The sequence below is a fragment of the Diabrotica undecimpunctata genome, chromosome 1, assembly GCF_040954645.1.
Source record: "Diabrotica undecimpunctata isolate CICGRU chromosome 1, icDiaUnde3, whole genome shotgun sequence".
Classification (NCBI taxonomy): domain Eukaryota; kingdom Metazoa; phylum Arthropoda; class Insecta; order Coleoptera; family Chrysomelidae; genus Diabrotica; species Diabrotica undecimpunctata.
The window spans coordinates 87,778,830-87,801,342 of NC_092803.1; the positions used below are offsets into that span (position 1 = coordinate 87,778,830).

Consider the following 22,513-nt stretch of genomic DNA (forward strand, 5'->3'; position numbering starts at 1 on the left):
CTTCCTTACAAGTTTAAATAACCAAAAAGGATGCTTTTGAAAGGTTTTTTTATACTGTTTTCTCTGTTGAAGTTTAGAGTAAGTTTCATCATTAATCAATATTATTTGGAAACCTACATAGAAAAATAAATGAGTTTTATTCATTTCACTAATTTATTGTTAATTCATGAGAAATATTAAATTAAAAAGCTACTAAACATATCTTTTTAACCAGATGATGTCTACTTACAATTTAAAAATGTCTATACTAATTTCATGAACTAATATCTTGTTCAATACAGTAATTAGTATGAATAAACCCAATGGTACGCCTATGAAAGACATATTTTAAAATGTAAACACACAGGCTTCCTCAGTTCCTTATCTTAAATAATGTAAACAAACAATACTATCGAAAAACAACACTTTTCCTCATCTTGGGTAAAAAGTAAACAAACATGGACATGACATGGAACAGCATTTGAAGTTTGACGTAGAGCCATAAGACAGAGAAATGTAAACACCGTTGCCATTAATAAATAGGTTTCAGTGCTTCTACATATAAAATAATTTTTTGATATCTGTTATACGCTATTATTAAATGATATGCACACTATGTGCACATTTGATGTTTTAATTACAATTAAATATATTAATATAAGTAATAAATTATTATTTTGGTTTGATAGCACCTGCAGAGTATAAAATAAATATAGTAATATTTTCAGCGATACGTGAATAAGATATTGTAATAAAAAAATGTGACAACATTTGAAGGTGCTGAGAATGTGACCTAGTCAAATAATTTTTGGCTTCACATTTTTATGTAAATAACTGAGTCCATCTGTGTTTATACGTCCATGGGGTGCCCCATCATGCTGAAAATACATCTCTCGGATAGCAACGTTCGCGTTGGCAAGCAAATTCGGCAAAATATTTTGTAGAAAGTTCAAATAGACCTGCCCTGTTAAAGGACCATCAAAAAAGTGAGGACCTACTAATTGGTTATTTATGACACCAATCCACACGTTAACCGAAAACCTTAACTGAGAACGACGTTCTCGAATAGCATGGGGATTTTCTTCTGCCCACACATGTGAATTTCGTGAATTATTTATCCCGTCTCTGGTAAATTGGGCTTCATCTGTAAATAGTGTCCTGTATAGCGTTGGTCGATTATTGTTAATCCATCTACAAAATTCCAACCTATCGATCTCATCTCCAGCATGTAGTCGCTGAACCATTTGAATGTGATATGGGTATAGATTATTTTTTTGTAAGACTCTACTTACTTTTGATTGAGTAACATTGAGTTCTCGACTTACTTGTCTAGTGCTTATTGTAGGGTTCATAGTAACGGCGTCCATAATGTCATCTTCCTGCGCTTCATCTACATGTCGCTCTGTTGTTCCACTAGGAAAAGTGCCATTTTCTCGCAAATAATTAAAAACTGACCCAAATGTTGGATGACTGGGAGTTCGACGATTAGGAAATCTGCGATATTCTCTACTAGCAGCCCTACCATTCCCATTACAGAATCCATAAACAAATATTATGTCTGCATATTCTGTGGTCGAAAACTGATGTGGCATTTTGAACGAAAGTAACAAAAGCTCTACCAAAACTAACACAATGTACTTAACGTAGATATGACAGAAGAAATATGTATTCTTGTATACATAAATAACAATTGATAATGACAATGGGTATAAAATATCAAGAAACGTCAAACGGTCAACGTCAACCTTCATTTTAAACTTTTTTAGATTTATTTTTATTTAGTACAGTTGATGCAATGTATTATTATTTGACATAAAATTTTAATCATTTACAATCAACAAAAACTAACACATACAAGAGGTTTGAGTTTTTAATCAATTTAATTTATTATTTATCGAAAATAATGCCCCAATACGATCTATGAATAAAACTTTAAAATTGAAAAACAATTGATTCTATCGTAGAGATAATACAAAGTGACAGTAAAGATGTTAATTTTCTACGTATTAGATTATGTTGTAGGAACTCATTTTAATTAAAATGTTTGAAATTTATAACATTTGTTTAAATTAATACCTTATAATTTGATACTTCATTATGGTTGTTATATTTTTGGTAAGATTTGATCGTTCACTAAAAATTTATTAAAAGTGCGACAACATTTTGTCGCATATGTCGTTTTCATTGGCTATTTATGTAGTTTGAAAATCACTTATTGCATTTTAAAAAAAAATTATACAGGGTGTAATATTTAATACGAATCCCTAAATTAATTTTTCCAAAGCCAGTCCTGGAATTTTTTAGTTTAGCTAATACCAGTCGAATGCTTGATAGTAGTGTACTGTATCATGCAAAAATTAAAAAAATCAAATGAGCCGTATAAACACTACAGTAAAATGAGATAAATGGTCAATTACACAAATCACCCTGTTAATTAATAAAGAAGAGGAGTTGACATTTTTTAGTGGCCACATGATATGCTCCCTGGGACTCTACATATGGTAGAAGTATGTAAAGTTCCTCATGACTCACCCTGTATATATATATATATATATATATATATATATATATATATATATATATATATATATATATATATATAACTGTTTTGGATGGGTTGGAGTCAATAATAGGGCTATTGGTTAACTATTTTTTTAATCTCGAGCTTTCAATTGTGTTTACAATTATTATCAAGAGCTAAAAAAGACAAAATACTTACAAGGTTGAACTAAAAAGAAAAAACAATTTTTGTTAACTTACCAAATAAAAATTAGTTTGGTAAGTAAAAAATCACTGCTTACATGTTCAAAATATTTTATATAAAAATGTTTTGATCTAACAAATGTTTCTCCGAAAATTTCTATAATTTTGAAAACATTTTTTTAATATAAAAATAATTGAATTTATAAATAAGTTCAAATAGCAACCAATTACAAATAGCCTCAATGTCATAAATGCCAACATAAAATTTTTATTTTTGACAATTATATTGCCAAAAGTAAAACTTCGTTTAAACATTCTTTTTTGTTTAGTAACAAAAAGAAGAAGATTTATTCACCCTTGACAGATGTCTGAAAGAATGTGATAGATATATGGAGAATTGAATATGACATTTTATAATTTTTATATATAAATCATAAAGAAAGAATATAATTATATATTTTACTTAAATTTTGAATCTCAGATCTTTTGTTTAAACTCTTATCATTTTTGCTAATACAAACCATTTCCAAAAAAGTCCTTTTAAATTTATTACTTTCACTACATAAAATTTTAATGTTATCAAAATCCATAATATGGTCTTTATCGATTACATGTTCTGCCAAAGCACAAGATGGTTTTTTAATTCTGCAATCACTTTTGTGAGAAATAATGCGATTTGAAAGATTTCTTCCGGTCTCACCAACATATTCAGCCTCACACTGAGTACAACTAATGCTGTATACTAAATTCGTTTTTTCAAATTTGTCTATAGGATATTTAGTTTTAGAATATAAAGATGAAATAGTTTTGATGTTCTTTGTTGCTATTTTTATATTGTCAATAACCTTTAGTGTTTGTATTAATTTAGGTGTTAATGATGGTATAAAAGGTAGTGAATGATAATAGATGTTATGATTGTTAGATACAATGTTTTGAGATTGAGCAAAAAATGGTGTTAAATTATTTATATTACCAATATTAGAAAAAAGCATCCTATGTAGCATATCTGGAGGATAAGAGTTTTCAATTAGAATATTTTTTAATAACTGAAGATCTTCCTGTAGATAATCTGGATGAGAAAGTTTTAAAACACGTTCTTTTAATCCTGTTATAAGGTTCATTTTCATCTTATTTGGATGGTGAGAGTAATAGCTTATAAATCTATTACTACATATGGGTTTTCTGAACCATTTGGTTTTCAACATATTGTCTGTATTTCTTACAATTCTCATGTCAAGGAATGGTAGAGAATTATCTACCTCTTCCTCAACTGTGAATTGTATATGCTGATTATGACTGTTGAAAATGTTGACTGTTTCATGAATTTTGTGTTTAGGAAGTGCCAAAACTAAATCATCTACATATCTCTTAATAAAAGGAATGAAAAAAGTGCAATTACTGATACAATCACTGATAACATCATCCATGACATAGCTACTTAGAATGGGTGAAAGACTAGATCCCATAGGACTACCAAAAATTTGTTTATAAAATACACCATTAAATATAAAAATATTAGAATCAAAAACAAAGTTGATAAGTGTTTTGAAATGTAATAAGTCAATATTAGTGTGTTGTGAAATCTCATTCCAATGTTTTTCAACACTACTTATGATTAAATCTAAAGGCAAATTAGTAAAAAGAGATGTTACATCAAAACTAACTAAAACATAATTTTGTGGTAATTGGAAATTATTAATGAAAGAACTAAAATCAAATGAATCTTTAATGTAAAAATTGTTGTTTAAATTATAAGCATTAGTTAAGATGTCAGTGAGGAGCTGTGCTATTGGTCCATTAGGAGGGCATAAAGATGAAACAATTGGTCTCATAGATAAAGTTGGTTTATGTATTTTTGGCAGAGCATAGAACCGTGGAGCAATAGAATTATAAATTTTGAGCTCTTTTGCTTTTTTATTATCAATAAATTTCTTTATGTTTAATTTAGATACTAGACAATTTGCTTTTTGTTGCAAAGTACAAACAGGACTCCTTCTAAGTGTAGTGTAATACTTAGTATCATTTAAGAGTTCTCCAGTTTTTTTTAGATAATCCTCTTTGTACATTACAACAGTTACGTTACCTTTATCGCTTTTAACAATATAAATTTCAGGATGGTTTTTAAGAAAAAGTTTAGTTTGCATATAGTATTTATTTAAAAAATGATCTTTGACTTCTTTATGCAAAAAGTTTGTAATAACGTTTGTACATTTAGATCTAACAACATCCTTTTGACTATCATTAAGTGGTCTGATTATTGATTCAATATCAGAAAGTAAATTAGGAACTCTAATATCAGATTTGGAAGGACATAAAGAAAATTTAGGTCCTAATGCTAAAAATTTTTTAATTTCAAAAGGAAAATGAATAGATGTTAGATTTTTAAACCATTTTTCTTGAAATTTTATCTTATCAAAAGCTTCTATTTTTAATTTATTGAACTTATTAATTTGTATTTTTTTGATTTTATGAAATTCTGTGTTGTATTTAATTCTTTGTCTACGATTAAATTCATTAAATGTGTGGAAATTTAAGATATTGTAGGCCTTGGTACGTAACTCATGTAATTTTCTTTCAAAAAAGTTTATATCAGCAAAAGCGATTTTAATTTCTAAATTAATAATATTTCTTCCAAACCTGTCACATAATTTCCAAGCATCATGGTGAATATTCCCAGTCCGATGATGTAAAAGGGAATTTACATTAACTAGGCCATTTGTAACATGTCCAGGGAAACATCCATTAGATCTACACTTCAACAAAAAAGTCTTCTGATTGTGTAAAGCAGCAAGTTTGATGGTAATTCTAGTCCAATCCTTCAGAATTCTGACTGTAGATTGCCCATAATCGTTTCGGATGTCATCGAAAAAACCCATATTTTTCTACAAGAATAAGAAAAAAGAAGTACTTGTGACTCGTTTGGAACAAATATATAACTGTTTTGGATGGGTTGGAGTCAATAATAGGGCTATTGGTTAACTATTTTTTTAATCTCGAGCTTTCAATTGTGTTTACAATTATTATCAAGAGCTAAAAAAGACAAAATACTTACAAGGTTGAACTAAAAAGAAAAAACAATTTTTGTTAACTTACCAAATAAAAATTAGTTTGGTAAGTAAAAAATCACTGCTTACATGTTCAAAATATTTTATATAAAAATGTTTTGATCTAACAAATGTTTCTCCGAAAATTTCTATAATTTTGAAAACATTTTTTTAATATAAAAATAATTGAATTTATAAATAAGTTCAAATAGCAACCAATTACAAATAGCCTCAATGTCATAAATGCCAACATAAAATTTTTATTTTTGACAATTATATTGCCAAAAGTAAAACTTCGTTTAAACATTCTTTTTTGTTTAGTAACAAAAAGAAGAAGATTTATTCACCCTTGACAGATGTCTGAAAGAATGTGATAGATATATGGAGAATTGAATATGACATTTTACAATTTTTATATATAAATCATAAAGAAAGAATATAATTATATATTTTACTTAAATTTTGAATCTCAGATCTTTTGTTTAAACTCTTATCATTTTTGCTAATACAAACCATTTCCAAAAAAGTCCTTTTAAATTTATTACTTTCACTACATAAAATTTTAATGTTATCAAAATCCATAATATGGTCTTTATCGATTACATGTTCTGCCAAAGCACAAGATGGTTTTTTAATTCTGCAATCACTTTTGTGAGAAATAATGCGATTTGAAAGATTTCTTCCGGTCTCACCAACATATTCAGCCTCACACTGAGTACAACTAATGCTGTATACTAAATTCGTTTTTTCAAATTTGTCTATAGGATATTTAGTTTTAGAATATAAAGATGAAATAGTTTTGATGTTCTTTGTTGCTATTTTTATATTGTCAATAACCTTTAGTGTTTGTATTAATTTAGGTGTTAATGATGGTATAAAAGGTAGTGAATGATAATAGATGTTATGATTGTTAGATACAATGTTTTGAGATTGAGCAAAAAATGGTGTTAAATTATTTATATTACCAATATTAGAAAAAAGCATCCTATGTAGCATATCTGGAGGATAAGAGTTTTCAATTAGAATATTTTTTAATAACTGAAGATCTTCCTGTAGATAATCTGGATGAGAAAGTTTTAAAACACGTTCTTTTAATCCTGTTATAAGGTTCATTTTCATCTTATTTGGATGGTGAGAGTAATAGCTTATAAATCTATTACTACATATGGGTTTTCTGAACCATTTGGTTTTCAACATATTGTCTGTATTTCTTACAATTCTCATGTCAAGGAATGGTAGAGAATTATCTACCTCTTCCTCAACTGTGAATTGTATATGCTGATTATGACTGTTGAAAATGTTGACTGTTTCATGAATTTTGTGTTTAGGAAGTGCCAAAACTAAATCATCTACATATCTCTTAATAAAAGGAATGAAAAAAGTGCAATTACTGATACAATCACTGATAACATCATCCATGACATAGCTACTTAGAATGGGTGAAAGACTAGATCCCATAGGACTACCAAAAATTTGTTTATAAAATACACCATTAAATATAAAAATATTAGAATCAAAAACAAAGTTGATAAGTGTTTTGAAATGTAATAAGTCAATATTAGTGTGTTGTGAAATCTCATTCCAATGTTTTTCAACACTACTTATGATTAAATCTAAAGGCAAATTAGTAAAAAGAGATGTTACATCAAAACTAACTAAAACATAATTTTGTGGTAATTGGAAATTATTAATGAAAGAACTAAAATCAAATGAAGCTTTAATGTAAAAATTGTTGTTTAAATTATAAGCATTAGTTAAGATGTCAGTGAGGAGCTGTGCTATTGGTCCATTAGGAGGGCATAAAGATGAAACAATTGGTCTCATAGATAAAGTTGGTTTATGTATTTTTGGCAGAGCATAGAACCGTGGAGCAATAGAATTATAAATTTTGAGCTCTTTTGCTTTTTTATTATCAATAAATTTCTTTATGTTTAATTTAGATACTAGACAATTTGCTTTTTGTTGCAAAGTACAAACAGGACTCCTTCTAAGTGTAGTGTAATACTTAGTATCATTTAAGAGTTCTCCAGTTTTTTTTAGATAATCCTCTTTGTACATTACAACAGTTACGTTACCTTTATCGCTTTTAACAATATAAATTTCAGGATGGTTTTTAAGAAAAAGTTTAGTTTGCATATAGTATTTATTTAAAAAATGATCTTTGACTTCTTTATGCAAAAAGTTTGTAATAACGTTTGTACATTTAGATCTAACAACATCCTTTTGACTATCATTAAGTGGTCTGATTATTGATTCAATATCAGAAAGTAAATTAGGAACTCTAATATCAGATTTGGAAGGACATAAAGAAAATTTAGGTCCTAATGCTAAAAATTTTTTAATTTCAAAAGGAAAATGAATAGATGTTAGATTTTTAAACCATTTTTCTTGAAATTTTATCTTATCAAAAGCTTCTATTTTTAATTTATTGAACTTATTAATTTGTATTTTTTTGATTTTATGAAATTCTGTGTTGTATTTAATTCTTTGTCTACGATTAAATTCATTAAATGTGTGGAAATTTAAGATATTGTAGGCCTTGGTACGTAACTCATGTAATTTTCTTTCAAAAAAGTTTATATCAGCAAAAGCGATTTTAATTTCTAAATTAATAATATTTCTTCCAAACCTGTCACATAATTTCCAAGCATCATGGTGAATATTCCCAGTCCGATGATGTAAAAGGGAATTTACATTAACTAGGCCATTTGTAACATGTCCAGGGAAACATCCATTAGATCTACACTTCAACAAAAAAGTCTTCTGATTGTGTAAAGCAGCAAGTTTGATGGTAATTCTAGTCCAATCCTTCAGAATTCTGACTGTAGATTGCCCATAATCGTTTCGGATGTCATCGAAAAAACCCATATTTTTCTACAAGAATAAGAAAAAAGAAGTACTTGTGACTCGTTTGGAACAAATATATAACTGTTTTGGATGGGTTGGAGTCAATAATAGGGCTATTGGTTAACTATTTTTTTAATCTCGAGCTTTCAATTGTGTTTACAATTATTATCAAGAGCTAAAAAAGACAAAATACTTACAAGGTTGAACTAAAAAGAAAAAACAATTTTTGTTAACTTACCAAATAAAAATTAGTTTGGTAAGTAAAAAATCACTGCTTACATGTTCAAAATATTTTATATAAAAATGTTTTGATCTAACAAATGTTTCTCCGAAAATTTCTATAATTTTGAAAACATTTTTTTAATATAAAAATAATTGAATTTATAAATAAGTTCAAATAGCAACCAATTACAAATAGCCTCAATGTCATAAATGCCAACATAAAATTTTTATTTTTGACAATTATATTGCCAAAAGTAAAACTTCGTTTAAACATTCTTTTTTGTTTAGTAACAAAAAGAAGAAGATTTATTCACCCTTGACAGATGTCTGAAAGAATGTGATAGATATATGGAGAATTGAATATGACATTTTACAATTTTTATATATAAATCATAAAGAAAGAATATAATTATATATTTTACTTAAATTTTGAATCTCAGATCTTTTGTTTAAACTCTTATCATTTTTGCTAATACAAACCATTTCCAAAAAAGTCCTTTTAAATTTATTACTTTCACTACATAAAATTTTAATGTTATCAAAATCCATAATATGGTCTTTATCGATTACATGTTCTGCCAAAGCACAAGATGGTTTTTTAATTCTGCAATCACTTTTGTGAGAAATAATGCGATTTGAAAGATTTCTTCCGGTCTCACCAACATATTCAGCCTCACACTGAGTACAACTAATGCTGTATACTAAATTCGTTTTTTCAAATTTGTCTATAGGATATTTAGTTTTAGAATATAAAGATGAAATAGTTTTGATGTTCTTTGTTGCTATTTTTATATTGTCAATAACCTTTAGTGTTTGTATTAATTTAGGTGTTAATGATGGTATAAAAGGTAGTGAATGATAATAGATGTTATGATTGTTAGATACAATGTTTTGAGATTGAGCAAAAAATGGTGTTAAATTATTTATATTACCAATATTAGAAAAAAGCATCCTATGTAGCATATCTGGAGGATAAGAGTTTTCAATTAGAATATTTTTTAATAACTGAAGATCTTCCTGTAGATAATCTGGATGAGAAAGTTTTAAAACACGTTCTTTTAATCCTGTTATAAGGTTCATTTTCATCTTATTTGGATGGTGAGAGTAATAGCTTATAAATCTATTACTACATATGGGTTTTCTGAACCATTTGGTTTTCAACATATTGTCTGTATTTCTTACAATTCTCATGTCAAGGAATGGTAGAGAATTATCTACCTCTTCCTCAACTGTGAATTGTATATGCTGATTATGACTGTTGAAAATGTTGACTGTTTCATGAATTTTGTGTTTAGGAAGTGCCAAAACTAAATCATCTACATATCTCTTAATAAAAGGAATGAAAAAAGTGCAATTACTGATACAATCACTGATAACATCATCCATGACATAGCTACTTAGAATGGGTGAAAGACTAGATCCCATAGGACTACCAAAAATTTGTTTATAAAATACACCATTAAATATAAAAATATTAGAATCAAAAACAAAGTTGATAAGTGTTTTGAAATGTAATAAGTCAATATTAGTGTGTTGTGAAATCTCATTCCAATGTTTTTCAACACTACTTATGATTAAATCTAAAGGCAAATTAGTAAAAAGAGATGTTACATCAAAACTAACTAAAACATAATTTTGTGGTAATTGGAAATTATTAATGAAAGAACTAAAATCAAATGAATCTTTAATGTAAAAATTGTTGTTTAAATTATAAGCATTAGTTAAGATGTCAGTGAGGAGCTGTGCTATTGGTCCATTAGGAGGGCATAAAGATGAAACAATTGGTCTCATAGATAAAGTTGGTTTATGTATTTTTGGCAGAGCATAGAACCGTGGAGCAATAGAATTATAAATTTTGAGCTCTTTTGCTTTTTTATTATCAATAAATTTCTTTATGTTTAATTTAGATACTAGACAATTTGCTTTTTGTTGCAAAGTACAAACAGGACTCCTTCTAAGTGTAGTGTAATACTTAGTATCATTTAAGAGTTCTCCAGTTTTTTTTAGATAATCCTCTTTGTACATTACAACAGTTACGTTACCTTTATCGCTTTTAACAATATAAATTTCAGGATGGTTTTTAAGAAAAAGTTTAGTTTGCATATAGTATTTATTTAAAAAATGATCTTTGACTTCTTTATGCAAAAAGTTTGTAATAACGTTTGTACATTTAGATCTAACAACATCCTTTTGACTATCATTAAGTGGTCTGATTATTGATTCAATATCAGAAAGTAAATTAGGAACTCTAATATCAGATTTGGAAGGACATAAAGAAAATTTAGGTCCTAATGCTAAAAATTTTTTAATTTCAAAAGGAAAATGAATAGATGTTAGATTTTTAAACCATTTTTCTTGAAATTTTATCTTATCAAAAGCTTCTATTTTTAATTTATTGAACTTATTAATTTGTATTTTTTTGATTTTATGAAATTCTGTGTTGTATTTAATTCTTTGTCTACGATTAAATTCATTAAATGTGTGGAAATTTAAGATATTGTAGGCCTTGGTACGTAACTCATGTAATTTTCTTTCAAAAAAGTTTATATCAGCAAAAGCGATTTTAATTTCTAAATTAATAATATTTCTTCCAAACCTGTCACATAATTTCCAAGCATCATGGTGAATATTCCCAGTCCGATGATGTAAAAGGGAATTTACATTAACTAGGCCATTTGTAACATGTCCAGGGAAACATCCATTAGATCTACACTTCAACAAAAAAGTCTTCTGATTGTGTAAAGCAGCAAGTTTGATGGTAATTCTAGTCCAATCCTTCAGAATTCTGACTGTAGATTGCCCATAATCGTTTCGGATGTCATCGAAAAAACCCATATTTTTCTACAAGAATAAGAAAAAAGAAGTACTTGTGACTCGTTTGGAACAAATATATAACTGTTTTGGATGGGTTGGAGTCAATAATAGGGCTATTGGTTAACTATTTTTTTAATCTCGAGCTTTCAATTGTGTTTACAATTATTATCAAGAGCTAAAAAAGACAAAATACTTACAAGGTTGAACTAAAAAGAAAAAACAATTTTTGTTAACTTACCAAATAAAAATTAGTTTGGTAAGTAAAAAATCACTGCTTACATGTTCAAAATATTTTATATAAAAATGTTTTGATCTAACAAATGTTTCTCCGAAAATTTCTATAATTTTGAAAACATTTTTTTAATATAAAAATAATTGAATTTATAAATAAGTTCAAATAGCAACCAATTACAAATAGCCTCAATGTCATAAATGCCAACATAAAATTTTTATTTTTGACAATTATATTGCCAAAAGTAAAACTTCGTTTAAACATTCTTTTTTGTTTAGTAACAAAAAGAAGAAGATTTATTCACCCTTGACAGATGTCTGAAAGAATGTGATAGATATATGGAGAATTGAATATGACATTTTACAATTTTTATATATAAATCATAAAGAAAGAATATAATTATATATTTTACTTAAATTTTGAATCTCAGATCTTTTGTTTAAACTCTTATCATTTTTGCTAATACAAACCATTTCCAAAAAAGTCCTTTTAAATTTATTACTTTCACTACATAAAATTTTAATGTTATCAAAATCCATAATATGGTCTTTATCGATTACATGTTCTGCCAAAGCACAAGATGGTTTTTTAATTCTGCAATCACTTTTGTGAGAAATAATGCGATTTGAAAGATTTCTTCCGGTCTCACCAACATATTCAGCCTCACACTGAGTACAACTAATGCTGTATACTAAATTCGTTTTTTCAAATTTGTCTATAGGATATTTAGTTTTAGAATATAAAGATGAAATAGTTTTGATGTTCTTTGTTGCTATTTTTATATTGTCAATAACCTTTAGTGTTTGTATTAATTTAGGTGTTAATGATGGTATAAAAGGTAGTGAATGATAATAGATGTTATGATTGTTAGATACAATGTTTTGAGATTGAGCAAAAAATGGTGTTAAATTATTTATATTACCAATATTAGAAAAAAGCATCCTATGTAGCATATCTGGAGGATAAGAGTTTTCAATTAGAATATTTTTTAATAACTGAAGATCTTCCTGTAGATAATCTGGATGAGAAAGTTTTAAAACACGTTCTTTTAATCCTGTTATAAGGTTCATTTTCATCTTATTTGGATGGTGAGAGTAATAGCTTATAAATCTATTACTACATATGGGTTTTCTGAACCATTTGGTTTTCAACATATTGTCTGTATTTCTTACAATTCTCATGTCAAGGAATGGTAGAGAATTATCTACCTCTTCCTCAACTGTGAATTGTATATGCTGATTATGACTGTTGAAAATGTTGACTGTTTCATGAATTTTGTGTTTAGGAAGTGCCAAAACTAAATCATCTACATATCTCTTAATAAAAGGAATGAAAAAAGTGCAATTACTGATACAATCACTGATAACATCATCCATGACATAGCTACTTAGAATGGGTGAAAGACTAGATCCCATAGGACTACCAAAAATTTTTTTATAAAATACACCATTAAATATAAAAATATTAGAATCAAAAACAAAGTTGATAAGTGTTTTGAAATGTAATAAGTCAATATTAGTGTGTTGTGAAATCTCATTCCAATGTTTTTCAACACTACTTATGATTAAATCTAAAGGCAAATTAGTAAAAAGAGATGTTACATCAAAACTAACTAAAACATAATTTTGTGGTAATTGGAAATTATTAATGAAAGAACTAAAATCAAATGAATCTTTAATGTAAAAATTGTTGTTTAAATTATAAGCATTAGTTAAGATGTCAGTGAGGAGCTGTGCTATTGGTCCATTAGGAGGGCATAAAGATGAAACAATTGGTCTCATAGATAAAGTTGGTTTATGTATTTTTGGCAGAGCATAGAACCGTGGAGCAATAGAATTATAAATTTTGAGCTCTTTTGCTTTTTTATTATCAATAAATTTCTTTATGTTTAATTTAGATACTAGACAATTTGCTTTTTGTTGCAAAGTACAAACAGGACTCCTTCTAAGTGTAGTGTAATACTTAGTATCATTTAAGAGTTCTCCAGTTTTTTTTAGATAATCCTCTTTGTACATTACAACAGTTACGTTACCTTTATCGCTTTTAACAATATAAATTTCAGGATGGTTTTTAAGAAAAAGTTTAGTTTGCATATAGTATTTATTTAAAAAATGATCTTTGACTTCTTTATGCAAAAAGTTTGTAATAACGTTTGTACATTTAGATCTAACAACATCCTTTTGACTATCATTAAGTGGTCTGATTATTGATTCAATATCAGAAAGTAAATTAGGAACTCTAATATCAGATTTGGAAGGACATAAAGAAAATTTAGGTCCTAATGCTAAAAATTTTTTTATTTCAAAAGGAAAATGAATAGATGTTAGATTTTTAAACCATTTTTCTTGAAATTTTATCTTATCAAAAGCTTCTATTTTTAATTTATTGAACTTATTAATTTGTATTTTTTTGATTTTATGAAATTCTGTGTTGTATTTAATTCTTTGTCTACGATTAAATTCATTAAATGTGTGGAAATTTAAGATATTGTAGGCCTTGGTACGTAACTCATGTAATTTTCTTTCAAAAAAGTTTATATCAGCAAAAGCGATTTTAATTTCTAAATTAATAATATTTCTTCCAAACCTGTCACATAATTTCCAAGCATCATGGTGAATATTCCCAGTCCGATGATGTAAAAGGGAATTTACATTAACTAGGCCATTTGTAACATGTCCAGGGAAACATCCATTAGATCTACACTTCAACAAAAAAGTCTTCTGATTGTGTAAAGCAGCAAGTTTGATGGTAATTCTAGTCCAATCCTTCAGAATTCTGACTGTAGATTGCCCATAATCGTTTCGGATGTCATCGAAAAAACCCATATTTTTCTACAAGAATAAGAAAAAAGAAGTACTTGTGACTCGTTTGGAACAAATATATAACTGTTTTGGATGGGTTGGAGTCAATAATAGGGCTATTGGTTAACTATTTTTTTAATCTCGAGCTTTCAATTGTGTTTACAATTATTATCAAGAGCTAAAAAAGACAAAATACTTACAAGGTTGAACTAAAAAGAAAAAACAATTTTTGTTAACTTACCAAATAAAAATTAGTTTGGTAAGTAAAAAATCACTGCTTACATGTTCAAAATATTTTATATAAAAATGTTTTGATCTAACAAATGTTTCTCCGAAAATTTCTATAATTTTGAAAACATTTTTTTAATATAAAAATAATTGAATTTATAAATAAGTTCAAATAGCAACCAATTACAAATAGCCTCAATGTCATAAATGCCAACATAAAATTTTTATTTTTGACAATTATATTGCCAAAAGTAAAACTTCGTTTAAACATTCTTTTTTGTTTAGTAACAAAAAGAAGAAGATTTATTCACCCTTGACAGATGTCTGAAAGAATGTGATAGATATATGGAGAATTGAATATGACATTTTACAATTTTTATATATAAATCATAAAGAAAGAATATAATTATATATTTTACTTAAATTTTGAATCTCAGATCTTTTGTTTAAACTCTTATCATTTTTGCTAATACAAACCATTTCCAAAAAAGTCCTTTTAAATTTATTACTTTCACTACATAAAATTTTAATGTTATCAAAATCCATAATATGGTCTTTATTGATTACATGTTCTGCCAAAGCACAAGATGGTTTTTTAATTCTGCAATCACTTTTGTGAGAAATAATGCGATTTGAAAGATTTCTTCCGGTCTCACCAACATATTCAGCCTCACACTGAGTACAACTAATGCTGTATACTAAATTCGTTTTTTCAAATTTGTCTATAGGATATTTAGTTTTAGAATATAAAGATGAAATAGTTTTGATGTTCTTTGTTGCTATTTTTATATTGTCAATAACCTTTAGTGTTTGTATTAATTTAGGTGTTAATGATGGTATAAAAGGTAGTGAATGATAATAGATGTTATGATTGTTAGATACAATGTTTTGAGATTGAGCAAAAAATGGTGTTAAATTATTTATATTACCAATATTAGAAAAAAGCATCCTATGTAGCATATCTGGAGGATAAGAGTTTTCAATTAGAATATTTTTTAATAACTGAAGATCTTCCTGTAGATAATCTGGATGAGAAAGTTTTAAAACACGTTCTTTTAATCCTGTTATAAGGTTCATTTTCATCTTATTTGGATGGTGAGAGTAATAGCTTATAAATCTATTACTACATATGGGTTTTCTGAACCATTTGGTTTTCAACATATTGTCTGTATTTCTTACAATTCTCATGTCAAGGAATGGTAGAGAATTATCTACCTCTTCCTCAACTGTGAATTGTATATGCTGATTATGACTGTTGAAAATGTTGACTGTTTCATGAATTTTGTGTTTAGGAAGTGCCAAAACTAAATCATCTACATATCTCTTAATAAAAGGAATGAAAAAAGTGCAATTACTGATACAATCACTGATAACATCATCCATGACATAGCTACTTAGAATGGGTGAAAGACTAGATCCCATAGGACTACCAAAAATTTTTTTATAAAATACACCATTAAATATAAAAATATTAGAATCAAAAACAAAGTTGATAAGTGTTTTGAAATGTAATAAGTCAATATTAGTGTGTTGTGAAATCTCATTCCAATGTTTTTCAACACTACTTATGATTAAATCTAAAGGCAAATTAGTAAAAAGAGATGTTACATCAAAACTAACTAAAACATAATTTTGTGGTAATTGGAAATTATTAATGAAAGAACTAAAATCAAATGAATCTTTAATGTAAAAATTGTTGTTTAAATTATAAGCATTAGTTAAGATGTCAGTGAGGAGCTGTGCTATTGGTCCATTAGGAGGGCATAAAGATGAAACAATTGGTCTCATAGATAAAGTTGGTTTATGTATTTTTGGCAGAGCATAGAACCGTGGAGCAATAGAATTATAAATTTTGAGCTCTTTTGCTTTTTTATTATCAATAAATTTCTTTATGTTTAATTTAGATACTAGACAATTTGCTTTTTGTTGCAAAGTACAAACAGGACTCCTTCTAAGTGTAGTGTAATACTTAGTATCATTTAAGAGTTCTCCAGTTTTTTTTAGATAATCCTCTTTGTACATTACAACAGTTACGTTACCTTTATCGCTTTTAACAATATAAATTTCAGGATGGTTTTTAAGAAAAAGTTTAGTTTGCATATAGTATTTATTTAAAAAATGATCTTTGACTTCTTTATGCAAAAAGTTTGTAATAACGTTTGTACATTTAGATCTAACAACATCCTTTTGACTATCATTAAGTGGTCTGATTATTGATTCAATATCAGAAAGTAAATTAGGAACTCTAATATCAGATTTGGAAGGACATAAAGAAAATTTAGGTCCTAATGCTAAAAATTTTTTAATTTCAAAAGGAAAATGAATAGATGTTAGATTTTTAAACCATTTTTCTTGAAATTTTATCTTATCAAAAGCTTCTATTTTTAATTTATTGAACTTATTAATTTGTATTTTTTTGATTTTATGAAATTCTGTGTTGTATTTAATTCTTTGTCTACGATTAAATTCATTAAATGTGTGGAAATTTAAGATATTGTAGGCCTTGGTACGTAACTCATGTAATTTTCTTTCAAAAAAGTTTATATCAGCAAAAGCGATTTTAATTTCTAAATTAATAATATTTCTTCCAAACCTGTCACATAATTTCCAAGCATCATGGTGAATATTCCCAGTCCGATGATGTAAAAGGGAATTTACATTAACTAGGCCATTTGTAACATGTCCAGGGAAACATCCATTAGATCTACACTTCAACAAAAAAGTCTTCTGATTGTGTAAAGCAGCAAGTTTGATGGTAATTCTAGTCCAATCCTTCAGAATTCTGACTGTAGATTGCCCATAATCGTTTCGGATGTCATCGAAAAAACCCATATTTTTCTACAAGAATAAGAAAAAAGAAGTACTTGTGACTCGTTTGGAACAAATATATAACTGTTTTGGATGGGTTGGAGTCAATAATAGGGCTATTGGTTAACTATTTTTTTAATCTCGAGCTTTCAATTGTGTTTACAATTATTATCAAGAGCTAAAAAAGACAAAATACTTACAAGGTTGAACTAAAAAGAAAAAACAATTTTTGTTAACTTACCAAATAAAAATTAGTTTGGTAAGTAAAAAATCACTGCTTACATGTTCAAAATATTTTATATAAAAATGTTTTGATCTAACAAATGTTTCTCCGAAAATTTCTATAATTTTGAAAACATTTTTTTAATATAAAAATAATTGAATTTATAAATAAGTTCAAATAGCAACCAATTACAAATAGCCTCAATGTCATAAATGCCAACATAAAATTTTTATTTTTGACAATTATATTGCCAAAAGTAAAACTTCGTTTAAACATTCTTTTTTGTTTAGTAACAAAAAGAAGAAGATTTATTCACCCTTGACAGATGTCTGAAAGAATGTGATAGATATATGGAGAATTGAATATGACATTTTACAATTTTTATATATAAATCATAAAGAAAGAATATAATTATATATTTTACTTAAATTTTGAATCTCAGATCTTTTGTTTAAACTCTTATCATTTTTGCTAATACAAACCATTTCCAAAAAAGTCCTTTTAAATTTATTACTTTCACTACATAAAATTTTAATGTTATCAAAATCCATAATATGGTCTTTATCGATTACATGTTCTGCCAAAGCACAAGATGGTTTTTTAATTCTGCAATCACTTTTGTGAGAAATAATGCGATTTGAAAGATTTCTTCCGGTCTCACCAACATATTCAGCCTCACACTGAGTACAACTAATGCTGTATACTAAATTCGTTTTTTCAAATTTGTCTATAGGATATTTAGTTTTAGAATATAAAGATGAAATAGTTTTGATGTTCTTTGTTGCTATTTTTATATTGTCAATAACCTTTAGTGTTTGTATTAATTTAGGTGTTAATGATGGTATAAAAGGTAGTGAATGATAATAGATGTTATGATTGTTAGATACAATGTTTTGAGATTGAGCAAAAAATGGTGTTAAATTATTTATATTACCAATATTAGAAAAAAGCATCCTATGTAGCATATCTGGAGGATAAGAGTTTTCAATTAGAATATTTTTTAATAACTGAAGATCTTCCTGTAGATAATCTGGATGAGAAAGTTTTAAAACACGTTCTTTTAATCCTGTTATAAGGTTCATTTTCATCTTATTTGGATGGTGAGAGTAATAGCTTATAAATCTATTACTACATATGGGTTTTCTGAACCATTTGGTTTTCAACATATTGTCTGTATTTCTTACAATTCTCATGTCAAGGAATGGTAGAGAATTATCTACCTCTTCCTCAACTGTGAATTGTATATGCTGATTATGACTGTTGAAAATGTTGACTGTTTCATGAATTTTGTGTTTAGGAAGTGCCAAAACTAAATCATCTACATATCTCTTAATAAAAGGAATGAAAAAAGTGCAATTACTGATACAATCACTGATAACATCATCCATGACATAGCTACTTAGAATGGGTGAAAGACTAGATCCCATAGGACTACCAAAAATTTGTTTATAAAATACACCATTAAATATAAAAATATTAGAATCAAAAACAAAGTTGATAAGTGTTTTGAAATGTAATAAGTCAATATTAGTGTGTTGTGAAATCTCATTCCAATGTTTTTCAACACTACTTATGATTAAATCTAAAGGCAAATTAGTAAAAAGAGATGTTACATCAAAACTAACTAAAACATAATTTTGTGGTAATTGGAAATTATTAATGAAAGAACTAAAATCAAATGAATCTTTAATGTAAAAATTGTTGTTTAAATTATAAGCATTAGTTAAGATGTCAGTGAGGAGCTGTGCTATTGGTCCATTAGGAGGGCATAAAGATGAAACAATTGGTCTCATAGATAAAGTTGGTTTATGTATTTTTGGCAGAGCATAGAACCGTGGAGCAATAGAATTATAAATTTTGAGCTCTTTTGCTTTTTTATTATCAATAAATTTCTTTATGTTTAATTTAGATACTAGACAATTTGCTTTTTGTTGCAAAGTACAAACAGGACTCCTTCTAAGTGTAGTGTAATACTTAGTATCATTTAAGAGTTCTCCAGTTTTTTTTAGATAATCCTCTTTGTACATTACAACAGTTACGTTACCTTTATCGCTTTTAACAATATAAATTTCAGGATGGTTTTTAAGAAAAAGTTTAGTTTGCATATAGTATTTATTTAAAAAATGATCTTTGACTTCTTTATGCAAAAAGTTTGTAATAACGTTTGTACATTTAGATCTAACAACATCCTTTTGACTATCATTAAGTGGTCTGATTATTGATTCAATATCAGAAAGTAAATTAGGAACTCTAATATCAGATTTGGAAGGACATAAAGAAAATTTAGGTCCTAATGCTAAAAATTTTTTAATTTCAAAAGGAAAATGAATAGATGTTAGATTTTTAAACCATTTTTCTTGAAATTTTATCTTATCAAAAGCTTCTATTTTTAATTTATTGAACTTATTAATTTGTATTTTTTTGATTTTATGAAATTCTGTGTTGTATTTAATTCTTTGTCTACGATTAAATTCATTAAATGTGTGGAAATTTAAGATATTGTAGGCCTTGGTACGTAACTCATGTAATTTTCTTTCAAAAAAGTTTATATCAGCAAAAGCGATTTTAATTTCTAAATTAATAATATTTCTTCCAAACCTGTCACATAATTTCCAAGCATCATGGTGAATATTCCCAGTCCGATGATGTAAAAGGGAATTTACATTAACTAGGCCATTTGTAACATGTCCAGGGAAACATCCATTAGATCTACACTTCAACAAAAAAGTCTTCTGATTGTGTAAAGCAGTTAGATCTAATGGATGTTTCCCTGGACATGTTACAAATGGCCTAGTTAATGTAAATTCCCTTTTACATCATCGGACTGGGAATATTCACCATGATGCTTGGAAATTATGTGACAGGTTTGGAAGAAATATTATTAATTTAGAAATTAAAATCGCTTTTGCTGATATAAACTTTTTTGAAAGAAAATTACATGAGTTACGTACCAAGGCCTACAATATCTTAAATTTCCACACATTTAATGAATTTAATCGTAGACAAAGAATTAAATACAACACAGAATTTCATAAAATCAAAAAAATACAAATTAATAAGTTCAATAAATTAAAAATAGAAGCTTTTGATAAGATAAAATTTCAAGAAAAATGGTTTAAAAATCTAACATCTATTCATTTTCCTTTTGAAATTAAAAAATTTTTAGCATTAGGACCTAAATTTTCTTTATGTCCTTCCAAATCTGATATTAGAGTTCCTAATTTACTTTCTGATATTGAATCAATAATCAGACCACTTAATGATAGTCAAAAGGATGTTGTTAGATCTAAATGTACAAACGTTATTACAAACTTTTTGCATAAAGAAGTCAAAGATCATTTTTTAAATAAATACTATATGCAAACTAAACTTTTTCTTAAAAACCATCCTGAAATTTATATTGTTAAAAGCGATAAAGGTAACGTAACTGTTGTAATGTACAAAGAGGATTATCTAAAAAAAACTGGAGAACTCTTAAATGATACTAAGTATTACACTACACTTAGAAGGAGTCCTGTTTGTACTTTGCAACAAAAAGCAAATTGTCTAGTATCTAAATTAAACATAAAGAAATTTATTGATAATAAAAAAGCAAAAGAGCTCAAAATTTATAATTCTATTGCTCCACGGTTCTATGCTCTGCCAAAAATACATAAACCAACTTTATCTATGAGACCAATTGTTTCATCTTTATGCCCTCCTAATGGACCAATAGCACAGCTCCTCACTGACATCTTAACTAATGCTTATAATTTAAACAACAATTTTTACATTAAAGATTCATTTGATTTTAGTTCTTTCATTAATAATTTCCAATTACCACAAAATTATGTTTTAGTTAGTTTTGATGTAACATCTCTTTTTACTAATTTGCCTTTAGATTTAATCATAAGTAGTGTTGAAAAACATTGGAATGAGATTTCACAACACACTAATATTGACTTATTACATTTCAAAACACTTATCAACTTTGTTTTTGATTCTAATATTTTTATATTTAATGGTGTATTTTATAAACAAATTTTTGGTAGTCCTATGGGATCTAGTCTTTCACCCATTCTAAGTAGCTATGTCATGGATGATGTTATCAGTGATTGTATCAGTAATTGCACTTTTTTCATTCCTTTTATTAAGAGATATGTAGATGATTTAGTTTTGGCACTTCCTAAACACAAAATTCATGAAACAGTCAACATTTTCAACAGTCATAATCAGCATATACAATTCACAGTTGAGGAAGAGGTAGATAATTCTCTACCATTCCTTGACATGAGAATTGTAAGAAATACAGACAATATGTTGAAAACCAAATGGTTCAGAAAACCCATATGTAGTAATAGATTTATAAGCTATTACTCTCACCATCCAAATAAGATGAAAATGAACCTTATAACAGGATTAAAAGAACGTGTTTTAAAACTTTCTCATCCAGATTATCTACAGGAAGATCTTCAGTTATTAAAAAATATTCTAATTGAAAACTCTTATCCTCCAGATATGCTACATAGGATGCTTTTTTCTAATATTGGTAATATAAATAATTTAACACCATTTTTTGCTCAATCTCAAAACATTGTATCTAACAATCATAACATCTATTATCATTCACTAC

General features: G+C 27.1%; 3 protein-coding genes across 15 annotated transcripts; all 3 read right to left on the minus strand.

Annotated features, from left to right (window-relative positions):
* Window positions 1–2,808: 2,808 nt before the first annotated feature.
* Window positions 2,809–11,531, minus strand: LOC140451253 (uncharacterized). Of its 6 annotated transcripts, none has more exons than XR_011952033.1 (3): window positions 11,392–11,531; window positions 5,776–8,600; window positions 5,560–5,712 (listed from the first exon to the last, which is right to left on the minus strand). XR_011952033.1 is itself a non-coding variant. In XM_072545000.1 (2 exons), the coding sequence occupies exon 2, from the start codon at window positions 5,556–5,558 to the stop codon at window positions 3,114–3,116; it is 2,445 nt and encodes an 814-aa protein (XP_072401101.1). In that variant the 5' UTR covers window positions 5,559–5,564; window positions 8,356–8,495; the 3' UTR covers window positions 2,809–3,113. The 6 variants fall into 6 exon arrangements, 4 of the variants coding, with proteins under 4 accessions (XP_072401101.1, XP_072401105.1, XP_072401107.1 ...); XR_011952034.1 differs by lacking the exon at window positions 11,392–11,531 and adding an exon at window positions 8,771–8,877; XM_072545000.1 differs by lacking the exon at window positions 11,392–11,531 and having other exon boundaries at window positions 2,809–5,564; window positions 8,356–8,495.
* On the minus strand, window positions 9,143–17,603 carry LOC140451268 (uncharacterized). 5 transcript variants are annotated; one of them, XR_011952035.1, is made up of 3 exons: window positions 17,464–17,603; window positions 11,848–14,672; window positions 11,632–11,784 (listed from the first exon to the last, which is right to left on the minus strand). XR_011952035.1 is itself a non-coding variant. In XM_072545012.1 (2 exons), exon 2 carries the CDS (start codon window positions 11,628–11,630, stop codon window positions 9,186–9,188), a length of 2,445 nt encoding a protein of 814 aa, XP_072401113.1. In that variant the 5' UTR covers window positions 11,631–11,636; window positions 14,428–14,567; the 3' UTR covers window positions 9,143–9,185. The 5 variants fall into 5 exon arrangements, 3 of the variants coding, with proteins under 3 accessions (XP_072401113.1, XP_072401117.1, XP_072401121.1); XR_011952036.1 differs by lacking the exon at window positions 17,464–17,603 and adding an exon at window positions 14,843–14,949; XM_072545012.1 differs by lacking the exon at window positions 17,464–17,603 and having other exon boundaries at window positions 9,143–11,636; window positions 14,428–14,567.
* On the minus strand, window positions 15,215–21,805 carry LOC140451241 (uncharacterized). Of its 4 annotated transcripts, none has more exons than XM_072544986.1 (2): window positions 20,500–21,805; window positions 15,215–17,708 (listed from the first exon to the last, which is right to left on the minus strand). In XM_072544986.1, the coding sequence occupies exon 2, from the start codon at window positions 17,700–17,702 to the stop codon at window positions 15,258–15,260; it is 2,445 nt and encodes an 814-aa protein (XP_072401087.1). In that variant the 5' UTR covers window positions 17,703–17,708; window positions 20,500–21,805; the 3' UTR covers window positions 15,215–15,257. The 4 variants fall into 4 exon arrangements, with proteins under 4 accessions (XP_072401087.1, XP_072401081.1, XP_072401084.1 ...); XM_072544980.1 differs by having other exon boundaries at window positions 17,920–21,805; XM_072544983.1 differs by having other exon boundaries at window positions 17,879–21,805.
* Window positions 21,806–22,513: the final 708 nt, after the last annotated feature.